Raw genomic sequence first — 13912 nt, forward strand, 5'->3', positions numbered from 1 at the left:
CCTCAGAACTCTTCCCTTGTCTGTCTGTCTGTGCCTATCTGTCTGTCTGTCTGTCTCTCTCTCACATATACACACACACAAACACCATTTCATACCAGAAAATCCTGAGAGCTCAGCCTTCAAAATATATCCAGAAGCTGATTACTTCTCACCATGACCTCCTGCACTTTCATCCTGGACCAAACTACTATTAACTGGTCTCCCTGCTTCTGCCCTTATCACTCCTCAAACTATCCTCAAAATAACAGAACTGATTTAAAGTTTAAGTCAAATTATGCCACTCTTCTACGCAAAACCTTCCAATGACTTCCAAACTCATTCAGAGTAAAACCCAAAGCACTTACAATGGCCCACAAGGGCCAAGTGACCTTGTCCTGATACCTACCTGCTATGCCCCCTTAAACCTTCAGCTTGTTGTTCCCAGAGCATACCTCTGCACTTGCCATTTCCTTTGCCTTTGACTCTTCCCTAAATATCTGCTCTCATACCTCCTTCAGTTTACTTTCAGGTCACATGATCATAACATAGGGAACTGAATCCTTCTCCAATCACCCTATTTACAATAACATACTCCTACGCTTCAGCTTCCTATCCCTTCTCTGCATTTTTCTTCATATCCCTTATCAACATCTGACATATTATATATTTAGTTGTTTCTGTTTATTGCTTGTCTCTGTCAACTGAACTGTAAGCTCCACAAGGGCAAGGAAAATTAAAACTCATTCAATACTGGATCTCCCGGTGTCTTATACACTGCCTAGCACATAATTTATATTTAATAAATATTTCTGCAAGAAAAGTAGCATCTGAGAGAAATCCTAATAAACTGAAGTTACGGTAACATAATTTCATGTAGGAAGGACCTCTATGGCAATGGCAAAACTATACATCCTCACCCTTTCCCAACAAAAATATTATAAATAAAACACGTGGAAAACAAATTTACTATCACAGGTCAACTAACAATTCACAAAATAGAGGCTTAGTGGGCTAACCGCTGTTTCAGCGAGAGATGTGACTAACAGCAGATAACATGAAAGTTCCTCAATGCTCATCATATACATGATCAACTTAGGGTTGCCTTGCCTCAACACATTACCTAAAAATGCTTCTAGTATTCCTATATAACCCATCCTTATGATAACAGGGAGTGTTTTCACAGCTAAGCATGTTCATGACAATGGCCACAAGGTTAACAGGGTCAACCCTAAGATACCCAGATGAAGATGGCTGATCCTAGGCTGAAATACTATATAACCGACATCCCTAGAACAGAGAGCTTATGACAAGACATTATTTAGCCAAATGATTCTTGCTTTTGCTTTGATGTAAAGCACATTGGAGAAGTAAATGCAGTAGTACGTAATATTTTAGAATAAAATATATACCATAGCCAGTAACATGTGTCAACTATAAAGAACATTTTTTATTTCAAAATGTTATTCTCGTACTAAAGTTAAAATGATTATAAAAAACCCCAGATCACAAACATTTCATTAGCACATTTACAACAAACAATTTAAAATAATATAACTGCAAATGTACATAACTTTAACTAAGTTATGGAAACCTGGCAACCTAATCATCCTTTTAGAACACGACCTATTTTTAAGCTTAAAGGCAATATACAAATTTTTCTAAGTAATCACACAGCTGACTTTGAAACAGAAAAGTACTGGGAAAAAAAAACACTCTACATTTAAGCACAGTATAAAAATACAGAAAGTAAAACACTCTGAATCTCAAAAAAAATACACTTTACAAGTCAAATACGTGTTTTGACTTGTAAAATAAAATGATTAATAGGAGCATCTATATATACTTTACTCCAAACTTACTTTGCCATATCTCTAGCCAACTGCATAAAACGTTCTCCATCAGATGGAGATAAAAGGTTTAAAATACGCCTATAACCATCCATTGCCATCTTATGATCTCCCATCTGTTCATAAAGGCTTGATCGCTCCCACAGATAACGGACATTAGTAGGTTCATATTTAAGAGCTAAAAAGAAAAAAAAGAATTACAGATTTACCACAAAAAGCGGTTCATGGTACCTGGGTATGACCAATCCTCTTTTCCGAAAATTTAATAAACACTCTAAACTAATTCTCCAACAGAGCTAAGTGGGTTACTCTGGAACAAATCTACTTTCACAGGAACTCTCAACTAGGTTTAATCTAAGACCAGACAGAACCTGACTCTCTCTATTAATCTTCATTTGGTCACTCTAGTGTGATGTTAACCCTCAAGGAACAGCTTAGAACCAACAACAATCTCAGCAGGAAATTGAAGGTACTGTTCTTCTACCAACTTTTGTGCTGTATTAGCTGACAATATAAAGTTGCTGATAAAGAAGAAAGCAGAGAGAGACCCCAAATATTTACCTCTGGGATGCCAGAATATAAGGAATAAATCTACTTCACCTAACATCACCCCAGAGTAGCAAGTACAATTATCAAACAATCTATTATGTAACATTTGACCAATCAAAATAAGAAAAACATTTTAATTACCTTTTGTGTAGCAAAAAATAGCCTGCTTAATATTGTCTTGTTCCAGAGACATTTCTGCCAATCTAACCCATTCTTCAGTGTCACTAGGATTTAAGTGTGCAGCAATCAACTCAAACTGAAGAGATTTTTCCATGTCACCTTGGTCCTCATATATCATAGCAAGAGTAGAAAATGGCTCATAAGCCAGAGGAGCTATAAAGAATTAAAAAAAACAAATTCTACTGGCTGAAGAAAGAGGCATGCGATGATGTCAATCCCACGGTTCAAACTATGGATCCTTTTTTTTAATGTTTAAACTCTTTAAAACACTCTAGCAGAATTATACCAACTATTTAATAGAATTTAGAATAAACATCAGATTAAATATACTTTACTTCATGCTTATTCATGATTAGTGTTTCAGTATTATTATCTCTGAGCAAAGTGTAATTTCATGAAAACCTCTACTCTCCACCATGTACCCCTCATAAAATCCCCATTTGCTAAGGCTAAACATGACTCAATAACTCAGCAAGTTCACCCAAAAGAGCATCATCACATCAGTGTTTAATCTTCATGATTCAGCAACCATAGGTGTATGGGATGAATGGACTAAGGATAACTAAACTGCACCTAAACTGAGGATATCATAGTGAATAGTTAATCTACATTTCTGAAATGTTTCTGAAATGAAGTTCTAAGATCACAAGGGATTAAAATCAAAGGTAATTGTTAAAAATAAACAATTATAAACTGGAATAAAGGAAAAGTAATATTGGAAAGTAGAAACCAAACAAAACATCCTCAAGAAAAAGTTTGGTTAATTTTGTTTCTGATGGGGTAGAAAAGAAAAAGCAGTGACCTCAAATTATCCTAATGAGTAATCTAGGAAATTTTTTTTAAGTAAGCTCTATACCCAACATGGAGCTTAAACTCACGACTCCAAGATCAAGAGTTGCATGCTCTACCAACTAAGCTGGCCAAGTGCCCCCAATCCAGGAAATGTTTAACAAGATTTTCAGGAGGGTTGGCTGGGAAGACGGTAGAGCAGGAGGACCCTAACCACACCTCATCCCACGGATATAACTAGATAACACTCATTTCAGCGTAAATTATGCAGAAAATGATCTGAAGACTGACAGAACAAATGTCACAATTAAAAGTAGAGAAGAGGCCATGTCAAAGAAGGAAGGAAGGGCGAAGACACAGTCTGGGAGAGAAATGGATGGGGCTGTCCACAGTGGGGAGGAAGCAGGTAGTGTGGAAAAGGGTGAAAAATAAGACCTTCACAGTGAAGAGCCCAAATGAAAGAAGAGGATCAAACCACAGCAAGAAACCAAAGCAAAACAGATATAAGTGATAGGCCTGACAGAGAATTTAAAATAATGATCATGAAGATACTCACTGGACTTGAGAAAAGAGTGGAGAACCTCAGTGAGACCCTTAACAAAGAGATAAAAAAGAGCCAATCACAGATAAGAACAGAAAAAATGAAATTACGAATATACTCAATGGTTGGGACACCTGGGTGGCTCAGTTGATTAAAGCATCAAACTCTTGATCTCAGCTCAAGTCTTGATCTCAGGGTTATGAGTTCAAGCCCAACGCTGGGATCCTACAAAAGAAAAAAGAAAAGAAAAGAAAAGAAAAGAAAAGAGAAAAGAAAAGACACTTGATGGAATAAACAACAAGCTAAATGAAGCAGAGGAGCAAACAGACAACTCTGAAGACATAGTATTAGAAAGTAACCAAGCTGAGCAAAGGAGAGGAAAGATAATTATGTAAATTGAGAATAGTCTTAGGGAACTCAATGACTCCATCAAGCATAACATGCACATTATAGGGATCTCAGAAGAATTAGAGAGACAAAGGGGCAGAAAATTTATTTGAAGAAATAATAGCTGAAAACTGTCCTAATCTGGGGGACAACACAGATGCCCAGATCCAGGAGGCACAGAGATCCTCCCAACATGCAACCCAAGGAGGTTCACACCCAGACACATAGTAATTAAAAATGGCAAAAAGTAGTGATAAAGAAAAAATTTTTAAAGTAGTAAGAGAAGGGGTGCCTGGCTCAGTTTGTTAAGCATCTGACTCTTGATTTCAGCTCAGGTCGTGTGTGAGGTCAAACCCTACGGCAGGCTCCATGCTCAGCGGGGAGCCTGCTTCTCCCACTCCCTCTGCTACTCCCCCTGCTTGTGCTCTCTACAGCTCTCTCTGTCTAATAAATAAATAAAATCTTTAAAAAACAAAAAAACAACAAAAAAAAAAACCCTACATGGAAATAAATGAAAATAAAATACAGTGGTCTAAAATCTTTGGGAGTCAGCAAAAGTGGTTCTAAGAGGAAAGTTTATAGCAATACAGGCCAACCTCAAGAAGCAAGAAAAATCTCCAATAACAACCTAACCTTATACCTAAAGGAGCTAGAAAAAGAACAAATAAAACCCATACCCAGCAAAAGGAAGGAAATAATAAAGATAAGAGCAGAGGGGAACCTGGCTGGCTCAATGGGTAGAGCATGAGATTCTTGATCTCGGGGTTGTGAGTTCGAGCCACAGAGTGGGTGCAGAGATTATCTAACAATAAAATCTTAAAAAAAAAAAAAGCAGAAACAAATGATACGTAAACTACAAAAACAATAGAACAGATCAATAATTCAGAACAAAAGCTAGTTCTTTGAAAAGATCAACAAAATTGATAAACCTTTAGCAAGACTCATCAAAAAAAGAGGATGCAAATAAAATCATAAATGAAAGAGGAGAAATAACAACCAACACCACAGAAATACAAACAACTGTAACAGAATATTATGAAAACCTATATGCCAACAAATTGGACAACTTAGAAGAAATGGATGAATTCCTAGGAACATACAACCTACCAAAACTGAAGCAGGAAGAAAAGAGAAAATTTGAACAGACCAGTTAGCAGCAATGAAACTGAAGCAGTAATCAAAAAACTCCAAAAAAAAAAAAAAAAAACCCAGGACTAGAAAGCTTCACAGGCAAATTCTACCAAACATTTAAAGAAGAGTTAATACCTACTTTTCTCAAACCATTTGTAAACATACGAGAGAAAGGAAAATTTCCAAATTCACTCTATGAGGTCAATATCACCCTGATACCAAAACCAGGTAAAGACACCACAAAAAAAGAGAACCACAGGACTCTCTTTCTCATGAATATAGATACAAAAATACTCAACAACATATGAGCAAACTGAATCCAACAATACATTAAAAATCATACACCACAATCAACTGGGATTATTCCCAGGATGTAAGGGTGGTTCCTTATTTGCAAAACAATCGTGATTGTTAACAAGATAAAGGATGAAAACTACATGATCATTTCAATAAATGCGGAAAAAGCATTTAACAAAGTTTACAACATCAACTCCTGGTTAAAAAACCCTCTGCAAAGTAGGTCTAGAGAGCACATACCTCAACATAATAAAGTCCTTATATGAAAAACTCACAGCCAGCACCATACTCAATGGTGAAAAACTGAGAGCTTTTCCCTTAAGGTCAGAAACTAGACAATGACATCCACTCTCAGCACTTTCATTCAACACAGTACGGGAAGTCCTAGCCACAGCAATTGGAAAACATAATGAAATAAACACATTCAAATTGGTAAGGAAGAAGTAAAGCTCTCATTATTTGCAAATGACATGATTCTATATATAGAAAACCCTAAAGACTCCACCAAAAAACTACTAGAATTGATAAATGCGTTCAGTCAAGTCACAGGATACAAAATCGATACACAGCAATCTGTCACGTTCCTATACACTACTAACGAAGCAGCAGAAAGTGAAATTAAGAAAACCATCCCAGGGGCACATGGCTGGCTTGGTAAAGCACGTGGCTCCAGATCTCAGAGTCACGAGTTCAAGCCTGATGCTGGGTGTAGAGCTTACTTTAAACAAAAAAAAAAAAAAAAAAAGGAAGAAAACAAAAAAAATCCCATTTACAATCACACCAAAAACAATAAAATATTTAGGAATAAACTTAACCAAAGAGGTGAAAGACCTGTATTGTGAAAACTATAAAACACAGATGAAAGAGATTCAAGACATTGCAAAGAAATGAAAAGACATTCCATGCTCAATGGATTGGAAGAACAAATATTGTTAAAATGTCTGTGCTACCCAGGTGTCTGGGAGGCTCAGTCAGTCAAGCATCTGCCTTCAGCTTGGGTCATGATCCCAGGGTCCCGGGATGGAGTCTGGCATTGGGCTGCCTGCTCAGCGGGGAGTCTGCTTCTCCCTCTCCTTCTGCTCCTCCCGTCTGCTCCTTCTCTCTCTCTCTCAAATAAATAAAATCTTTCAAGAAAATGTCTATCTTACCCAAAGCAATCTACAGATTTAATGCAAACCCTATCAAAATAGCAATAGCATTTTTCATACAACTAGAACAAAGAATCCTAAAATTTGTATGGAACCACTAAAGACCCTGAATAGCCAAAGTAATCTTGAAAAAGAAAAGTAAAACTGGAGGTATCACAATTCTAGATTTCAAGTTATACTCAAAGCAATAGTAATCAAAACAGTATGGTAGTGCCATTAAAATAGACACATAGATCAATGGAATAGAACAAAAAACCTAGAAATAAACAAGAATTATAAGGTCAATTAATTTTCAACAAAGGAAGAATGAATATATAATGGGAAAAAGTCTCTTCAAAAAATGGTATTAGGAAAAATGGACAGCTACATGTAAAAGAATGAAACTGGACCACCTTCTTCAACAAACACAAAAACAAACTGAGGATGGATTAAACCTACATGTGAGACCTGAAACCATAAAAATCCTTGAAGAGAGCACAGGCAGTAATGTCTCTCATACTGGCTACAACATTTTCCTAGATATGTCTCCTGAGGCAAGGAAAATAAAAGCAAAAACAAACTGTTGGGACTACGTCAAAATAAAAAGTTTCGGCACAGCAAAGGAAACAATCAACAGAACTTAAAAGGCAACCTAGTGAAAGGGAGAAGATATTTGGAAATGACATATCCAATAAAGGGATAGTATCTAAAACATATAAAGAACTGATACAACTCAATACACAAAGAAAATCCAATTTAAAAATGGCCAAAAGACACGAATAGACATTTCTTCAAAGAAGACATCCAGATGGCCATAGACATATAAAAAGATGCTCAACATCACTCATCATCAGGGAAATGGAAAGCAAAACTATAATGAGGTATCACCTCATACCTGTCAGAATGGATAAAATCAAAAACACAAGAAACAACAAGTGTTGGCAAGGATGTGGAGAAAAAGGAACCCTTGTGCACTGTTGGTGGGTATGCAAACTGGTGCAGTCACTGGGGAAGACAGTATGGAGATCCCTCAAAAAATTAAAAATAGAACTACCCTAGGACCCAGGAACTATACCTCAAAAATACAAAAACACTGTGATGTTTATAGCAGCATTATTTATAATAGCCAAACTATGGAAGCAACCTAAGTGTCCATCGCTAGGTGAATGGATAAAGATGTGAGAGAGAGAGAGAATGGAATATTATTCAGCCATAAAAAAAAGAATGAAATCTTGCTATCTCCAACAACATGGCAGAGTAAGAGAGTATGATGCTAAGTGAAATAAATCAGTCAGAGAAAGACAAATACCATTATGATTCATTCATATGTGCAACTTAAGAAACAAAACAAATGAGCAAAGAAAAAAAAGAGAGCAACAAACCAAGAAACAGACTCTTAACTGTAGAGAACAAACTGATAGTTACCACAGGGGAGGTGGGTGGAGGGATGGGGAAACTGGAGATGGGGGTTAAAGAGTACATTTATCATGATGAAAAAAAAATAAAACAAAGAAAAAAAGACTTCTAAAAGGACCCTCGCCCAGATAAAAAGAAATTCCAAAATATTGAAAAGATAAATTAAGAGTTCGCTGTATTACAACTACCCAAGCCACTACGCAGGGCAACATACCAGGAAACCAAAATAATAAATATAAGTGATTAGTCAAAAAGTCACTTCTTAAGATATCCTTCCATATGCCCAAGATTTGCAGTTTAAAATTTATACTGTGTCTTTTACCAAAAAGTAGATTAAAATAATCTAGCTCTGACTAATCTGGAAAGTGAAAGAAAAAAAAAAGAACACTTTTAAGTGGTTTGAATATGTGCTTGCCATGTTTAAAAAAGACTAATGCTATAAAAGTCTAAAACCCCAAAATGAAACATTAAAAACAAACAGAAACAGAAAAGAAGCCTGGTAGAGTTCAAGAAATATTAATATTTCTTTAAGCCATATTCAGATTTTCATTTTCTTGGTAATGACTTCTACTCAATGTGAAAGTGGCATATCACTGTTGTAACAATCACCTCCAAGCTTCTGAATATATTTTCCAAATAGTACAGTAAAGTGCTCCTCCATTTATTTTAAAAGCCACACTATTAAACTGCTATAATCAATAATCCCCATAAAAAACACCTTGTCTTATGATTTCCATGCACATCAATATCGCCTCTTCACGTTCTCCTCGAGCAAAGCGAATGTTGGCTTCACCCATGAGACCCCTCAGAGCCCTGGGAAGTTTACTTCGAGGCCTTTTCTCCTACATAGAAAAAAAAATGACATTTAGCTAAAATATAGTAATATCTTAGATTTCAATTCCAACCAAATTAATAAATGCAGAAGATAATGAAAATGAAATTTCCCTTTAAAACTTATCAATACTGTAAATTGAGAACTAAGGACTAAATGACTACAATACTGACTCATTACCATTAAAGTCTGTATTTCAGGAAAAAGTCTAAAATTAATCTCGGGAAAGAAATTATTCTAAAATACTCTCCAAAAAGGAATACCTCAGAAAACTAAAACAAAAAACAAAAACGAACTTCCTACAGTATAAAGTTCAAAGCACAGTAAAATATATGAAGAAAGCAAAAACCAAAGTGGTCAGGAAACACTAATTGCTATTTAGAATAATAACAAACGTAGAACCTGATGCTGCAAATGGATTTACGTGCCAGGAAACTTCTTAGAATATAAACTATGAAGATCCTCCTTCCTTCAAACTTATCTACTCAAAATAAACTTGGTTAAAAAAAATACCATGTTATATTGGGGCACCTGGGTGGCTTAGTCTGTTAAGTGTCTGACTCTTGGCTTTCGGCTCAGGTCATGATCCCACGGTCAGTCATAAGATGGAGCCCTGCATGGGGCTCCATGCTCAGCAGAGAGTCTGCTTGAGATCCTCTCCCTCCCCACTCCCCCACCCCAACAACCCTGCCCAAGCACATACATGCGCTCTTACGCTCGTATATATAAATAAATCTTTAAAAAAGATGTCAAGTTATAATATGAACTTTTTAATAGCAAAACCATAGTGTATTTTGACACATGCATAATTGAGATTTTGCATTTTCAAAAATCTCTACAAAGAAACATAAGAAACCAGTAAAAAAGTTGTCCCATTTTTCCTTTATCATGGTTTGAATTCTTTCCAAATATATGTATAATTTAAAGATGTCTTTTTCAATTACTATGTCACATTTTTATATTCCATTTATAAATACTAAAATAAGTATTTACTTTCATCATTTTCTTGGTTTCACGATTGAGAACCATCTCTAGTACAAACACATCGCCTGCAGTGGGTTGCTCAGGTGTTTCTTCCTCCTCCTCCTCCTCTTCTTCCTCTTCCTCCTCATCATCTTCATTCTCTCCAAGCATGGAAGCAAAGACCTTATGAACTGACTTACTGACTCCATCTGACATTTCTCCTGAAGAAGACACATTGAGGATGTTGGATAAATGAGATAGTGAATATGTTTAAAGAAGGACAAAATTTTTTAAAAACCCACATATTCTGAGCAACAAATAATCATTCTCATGAAATCTTAACAATCATCTTCAAGAATTCTGAACATCCCAAATAAATATAAAGAGAAATGTGTAAGATATAACACTGCCAATCAATAAAATTTATTCCAGTAACAGGAAAAAAGGGAAAAAAATCATATGATCATTTTGATAAGGAGAAGCATTTGATAAAATCCAATACTCATTCCTAATAAAAATTCTTAGTCAACTAGAAATGGAAGGGAATATCCTGAATTTGATAAACAGTATCTACAAAAAACTTTCCACAAACACAGTTAATGGTGAATTATTCAGTTATTAGGAATAAGATGAGGATGCTATCACCACTCCTTTCAACATTTTGCTGGAGGTCCTGGATAATGTAGAAGAGAAGAGGCATAAAGATGGAAAGAAGAAATAAAACTGTCATTATTCACAAATGATGTGATTATGTACACAGAAGATCCAAAAGAATGTATGTACAAACTGCCAGAACACATGAATTAATCCAGGTTCCTGGATTCAACGTCAATATACAAAAATTAACTGTAGTTTTTCTATCAGCAATAATGAACTGAAAATTAGATTAAAAGAAGGCCCTATTTGCATGGTGTGTAGGAAAGGTACTCAAGAGCAAGAATTTAACAGCGATATTCAGTAATGTATAGGAAAAAAAAAAGACAATTAATTCTGGTGGTCATATATTCCAATTAGGAGACTTTGTCAAATTTGTTCAAAACTTACCCTTCTTTTGTTCTGAATGTATGTTCACACTCTCCAAGGGTCCTGACAGAGTTCTGGGATGATTTCTTCCCGGGAAATGGGGAGCTTTATATCTTAAAAGGACTGATGGGATTATTGGAGCGGAGGCAATCTAATACATGTATGCCTGACTGCTCCTGATGAGCAAGAATAGACTCAGTCCCTTTTTTTAAGGGAGGGCCTGATGGCCACTTCTCAGGGGCAGCTTTAGTCACCCAGGACTGGGAGGCACCCAGTGGTGCCTGCTACTACAGTTATACCTCAAAGACCTGATGATGGAAGAGCTATTCCTCCCCTCAGCAGATAAGGAAAGACCCACAAGTTATTAGAACAACTTCAGCCCCCTTTTCCACTCCACTTGCCTGAAAAGGTAAGAAACTATAACCCCAATTTGCCCTCCTTTTTGCCCTTTCTTCTCCCCTTGGTCAAAGGAGGCTGGAATAAAGCTTGTTTTCTGTCTATCCTATTAGTATATATTCTCTGTGTAAAGAGAGCTGTTTGGGTGGGGGGGAGTCTCTACTTCTACTCCCTAGAATTAGAAAGTTCAATTTAGTTCTCAGACACTATACACAAAGTTACTCTAATTGATAGTTCAGTATCCCATGTAACTTGTCATGGGTAAATGGATACTATGAACTATTATCAGTATTCTGATGACTAGGAAGGTACGTCAATCATTGGAAATTAATGAATTTGCATACTAGTTCATCAATTAGACTCTGATGGCCTTAATTAGTTTGGGACTAACTAAATCCAGTATCTGGACATGCAGAGCTGAGGACTGGATCCTAGAATGAGGCAGCATACTAAGACACCTGTACTGTGTGTGAGGACCCATCTGGGCAGCCAACAGGACTTCCACTCCGGCATTTCTATCTTATCTCCTATAACTAAAGCAGTGGTTTGGAAGCCACTTTGTATAGAAGTATAAACCATTACAACTTGGGGAAGTACAGTCTGGAAGTAATTAGTAACTGAAAGAGCCAATTTAAAAAACAATGACTCCAAAAAGGCTCCCAAATACTGATGTCAATTTGAAACACTTTTCCACAGGGCACCTGTGCGGCTCAGCTGGTTAAGCAACTGACTCTTCATTTTGGCTCAGTTCATGATTTCAGGGTCCTGGGATCCGTGGCATGGGGCTCTGCATTCAGTGGGGAGTCTGCCTGAGGATTCTCTCCCTCCCCCTCTGCCCCTTCCCCTGAACTAAGGCATATGCATGCTCACTTTAAATAAATAAATCTTAAAAAAAAAAGAAACACTCCTCCACAAAAATAACCCACAAAAGTAACCATCACCATATTCAATAACTCCACAAATATTTATTGGGCACCTATTATACACCATGCACTATGCTACTGATAGACCAGGTAATCAACAACAAAATACCACTGCAATGGAAAAATAATGTTTTCATTAAATTATTAGGTACTTAATATTTAGTACAGGTGGCAAATGATTTTAACATACCTTCGTTGACATCTTTGTCTCGTGATTTGGTGGAGTCGATTCCTGATGATGATGGAACTTCGGAGTCATTTGGATTTTCTTCAGCTGATAACTTTCCTTTTTCCTGAAGACTCTGTGATTGAAAATTAACGATTCCAAAAAATAATGCAGATTTAGTTCTCTCCAGTTGGGAATAGAACATTTCCCTCATTTTCTATAAAACTTGAGCTCTGCAAACACATACAGTAAGTGGAATCCAAATTTGAATAGTCAAAGCATTTCAGAGTAATTAGATCTCATCCACACGGCTGTCTGCATCAGTTACTTGTAAAAAATAATTTAAAATACCTTGATGATTTCATGAATCTACACATTGTATCCTACTTTTTAAATGAAAAGAGATGGATCACGTTAGCTGCATGAATTAGGAAAGAAGCCAACAGTTAATTTCAAAGGGTGCGATTATTCTTATTTTCCCTCGGACTTCATATAAGCGAGAAGATAAGGAAAGTTCAGATATTCTAAAGTATGAAAAATTATGTGACTGAAGATTCTGTTATCAGACAAGAAAATTCGTTTTATGGAAGATTACATCACACCACTGGGAGATGTGTCAGAAACTGACCCTCGGTTGAGAAATTAACTGCCGCGTAAAGCAGGGACGTGAGCAGAAAAAAATTTAGCGGCAAGGCTACGACTAGAAACAGAAACTGACTGGGTGAGGGAGGAGGGGGGTGGGGAAAGAGAGGGAGTGATAGAAGAGGTTACCACAGAAACAAGCTTTTTGGTGGGGGAAATTTTTAAAGAGAAGCTTAGCACAAGGATGAGAGGTGAGAACCGGGGTTTGGGTAAGAAGGGGAAGAAGCTGCTGGGAGTTCCGGCCCGCCCCATCACAACAAATGGGGCCCTCTGAGCCCCCAAAACCTAGGTGTATTAGGGCGACAAGACAGGAGAATCCTGGCCTAGCATCGCCTCACTTTCTTCTCGCGGGTTTTTCTTTCTTCTCTCCGCCTTTCGAACTCCTCAAAGGAAATCTTCCCTTCCAGGTAGTCGATGAGCTCCGGACTGAAACCCGACATGTCTGCGGGGTGCAGCTATACAGCACCAGGAACCGGAGGAGAACACCGGAAAAGCAAGATTTTATCCTGCTCCGGGGCGCCGAGAGAAGCGACCCGGCGTTCTCCTGGAAAACGGGCCCGGCTGGCGCTGCAGCCGCCGCGCTCGGGTTCCGCGGGAGCATCTGGTCCGGCTTCCTTCCAGGCGACGCGAGCGGGATCTTCTGGGCGGGAGTCCGGTAGTCCGGGCCTGGCGTGGGGCGCTGGCTGAGACCTCCTATTTAAGATGACTGGGGAGTTAAAAAAAA

At 37.4% G+C, this 13912-nt stretch overlaps 1 protein-coding gene across 2 annotated transcripts in view; it reads right to left on the reverse strand.

Annotated features, from left to right (window-relative positions):
* GTF3C3 (general transcription factor IIIC subunit 3) overlaps window positions 1–13700 on the reverse strand; it is a 37129-nt gene extending 23429 nt beyond the window's left edge. Inside the window, exons 1-6 of one of the 2 annotated variants that reach the window (XM_034654891.1) lie at window positions 13527–13700; window positions 12571–12682; window positions 10069–10259; window positions 8962–9085; window positions 2517–2708; window positions 1839–2004 (exon numbers count right to left, since the gene is read on the reverse strand). In XM_034654891.1, coding sequence (XP_034510782.1) covers window positions 1839–2004; window positions 2517–2708; window positions 8962–9085; window positions 10069–10259; window positions 12571–12682; window positions 13527–13628 — 887 coding nt within the window. In that variant the 5' untranslated portion in view covers window positions 13629–13700. The remainder of the gene's footprint in view (window positions 1–1838; window positions 2005–2516; window positions 2709–8961; window positions 9086–10068; window positions 10260–12570; window positions 12683–13526) is intronic. The other variant, XM_002920029.4, reaches the window with a different exon arrangement.
* Between the last annotated feature and the right edge of the window lie 212 nt (window positions 13701–13912).

This window comes from Ailuropoda melanoleuca, chromosome 2 (assembly GCF_002007445.2).
Source record: "Ailuropoda melanoleuca isolate Jingjing chromosome 2, ASM200744v2, whole genome shotgun sequence".
Lineage (NCBI taxonomy): Eukaryota > Metazoa > Chordata > Mammalia > Carnivora > Ursidae > Ailuropoda > Ailuropoda melanoleuca.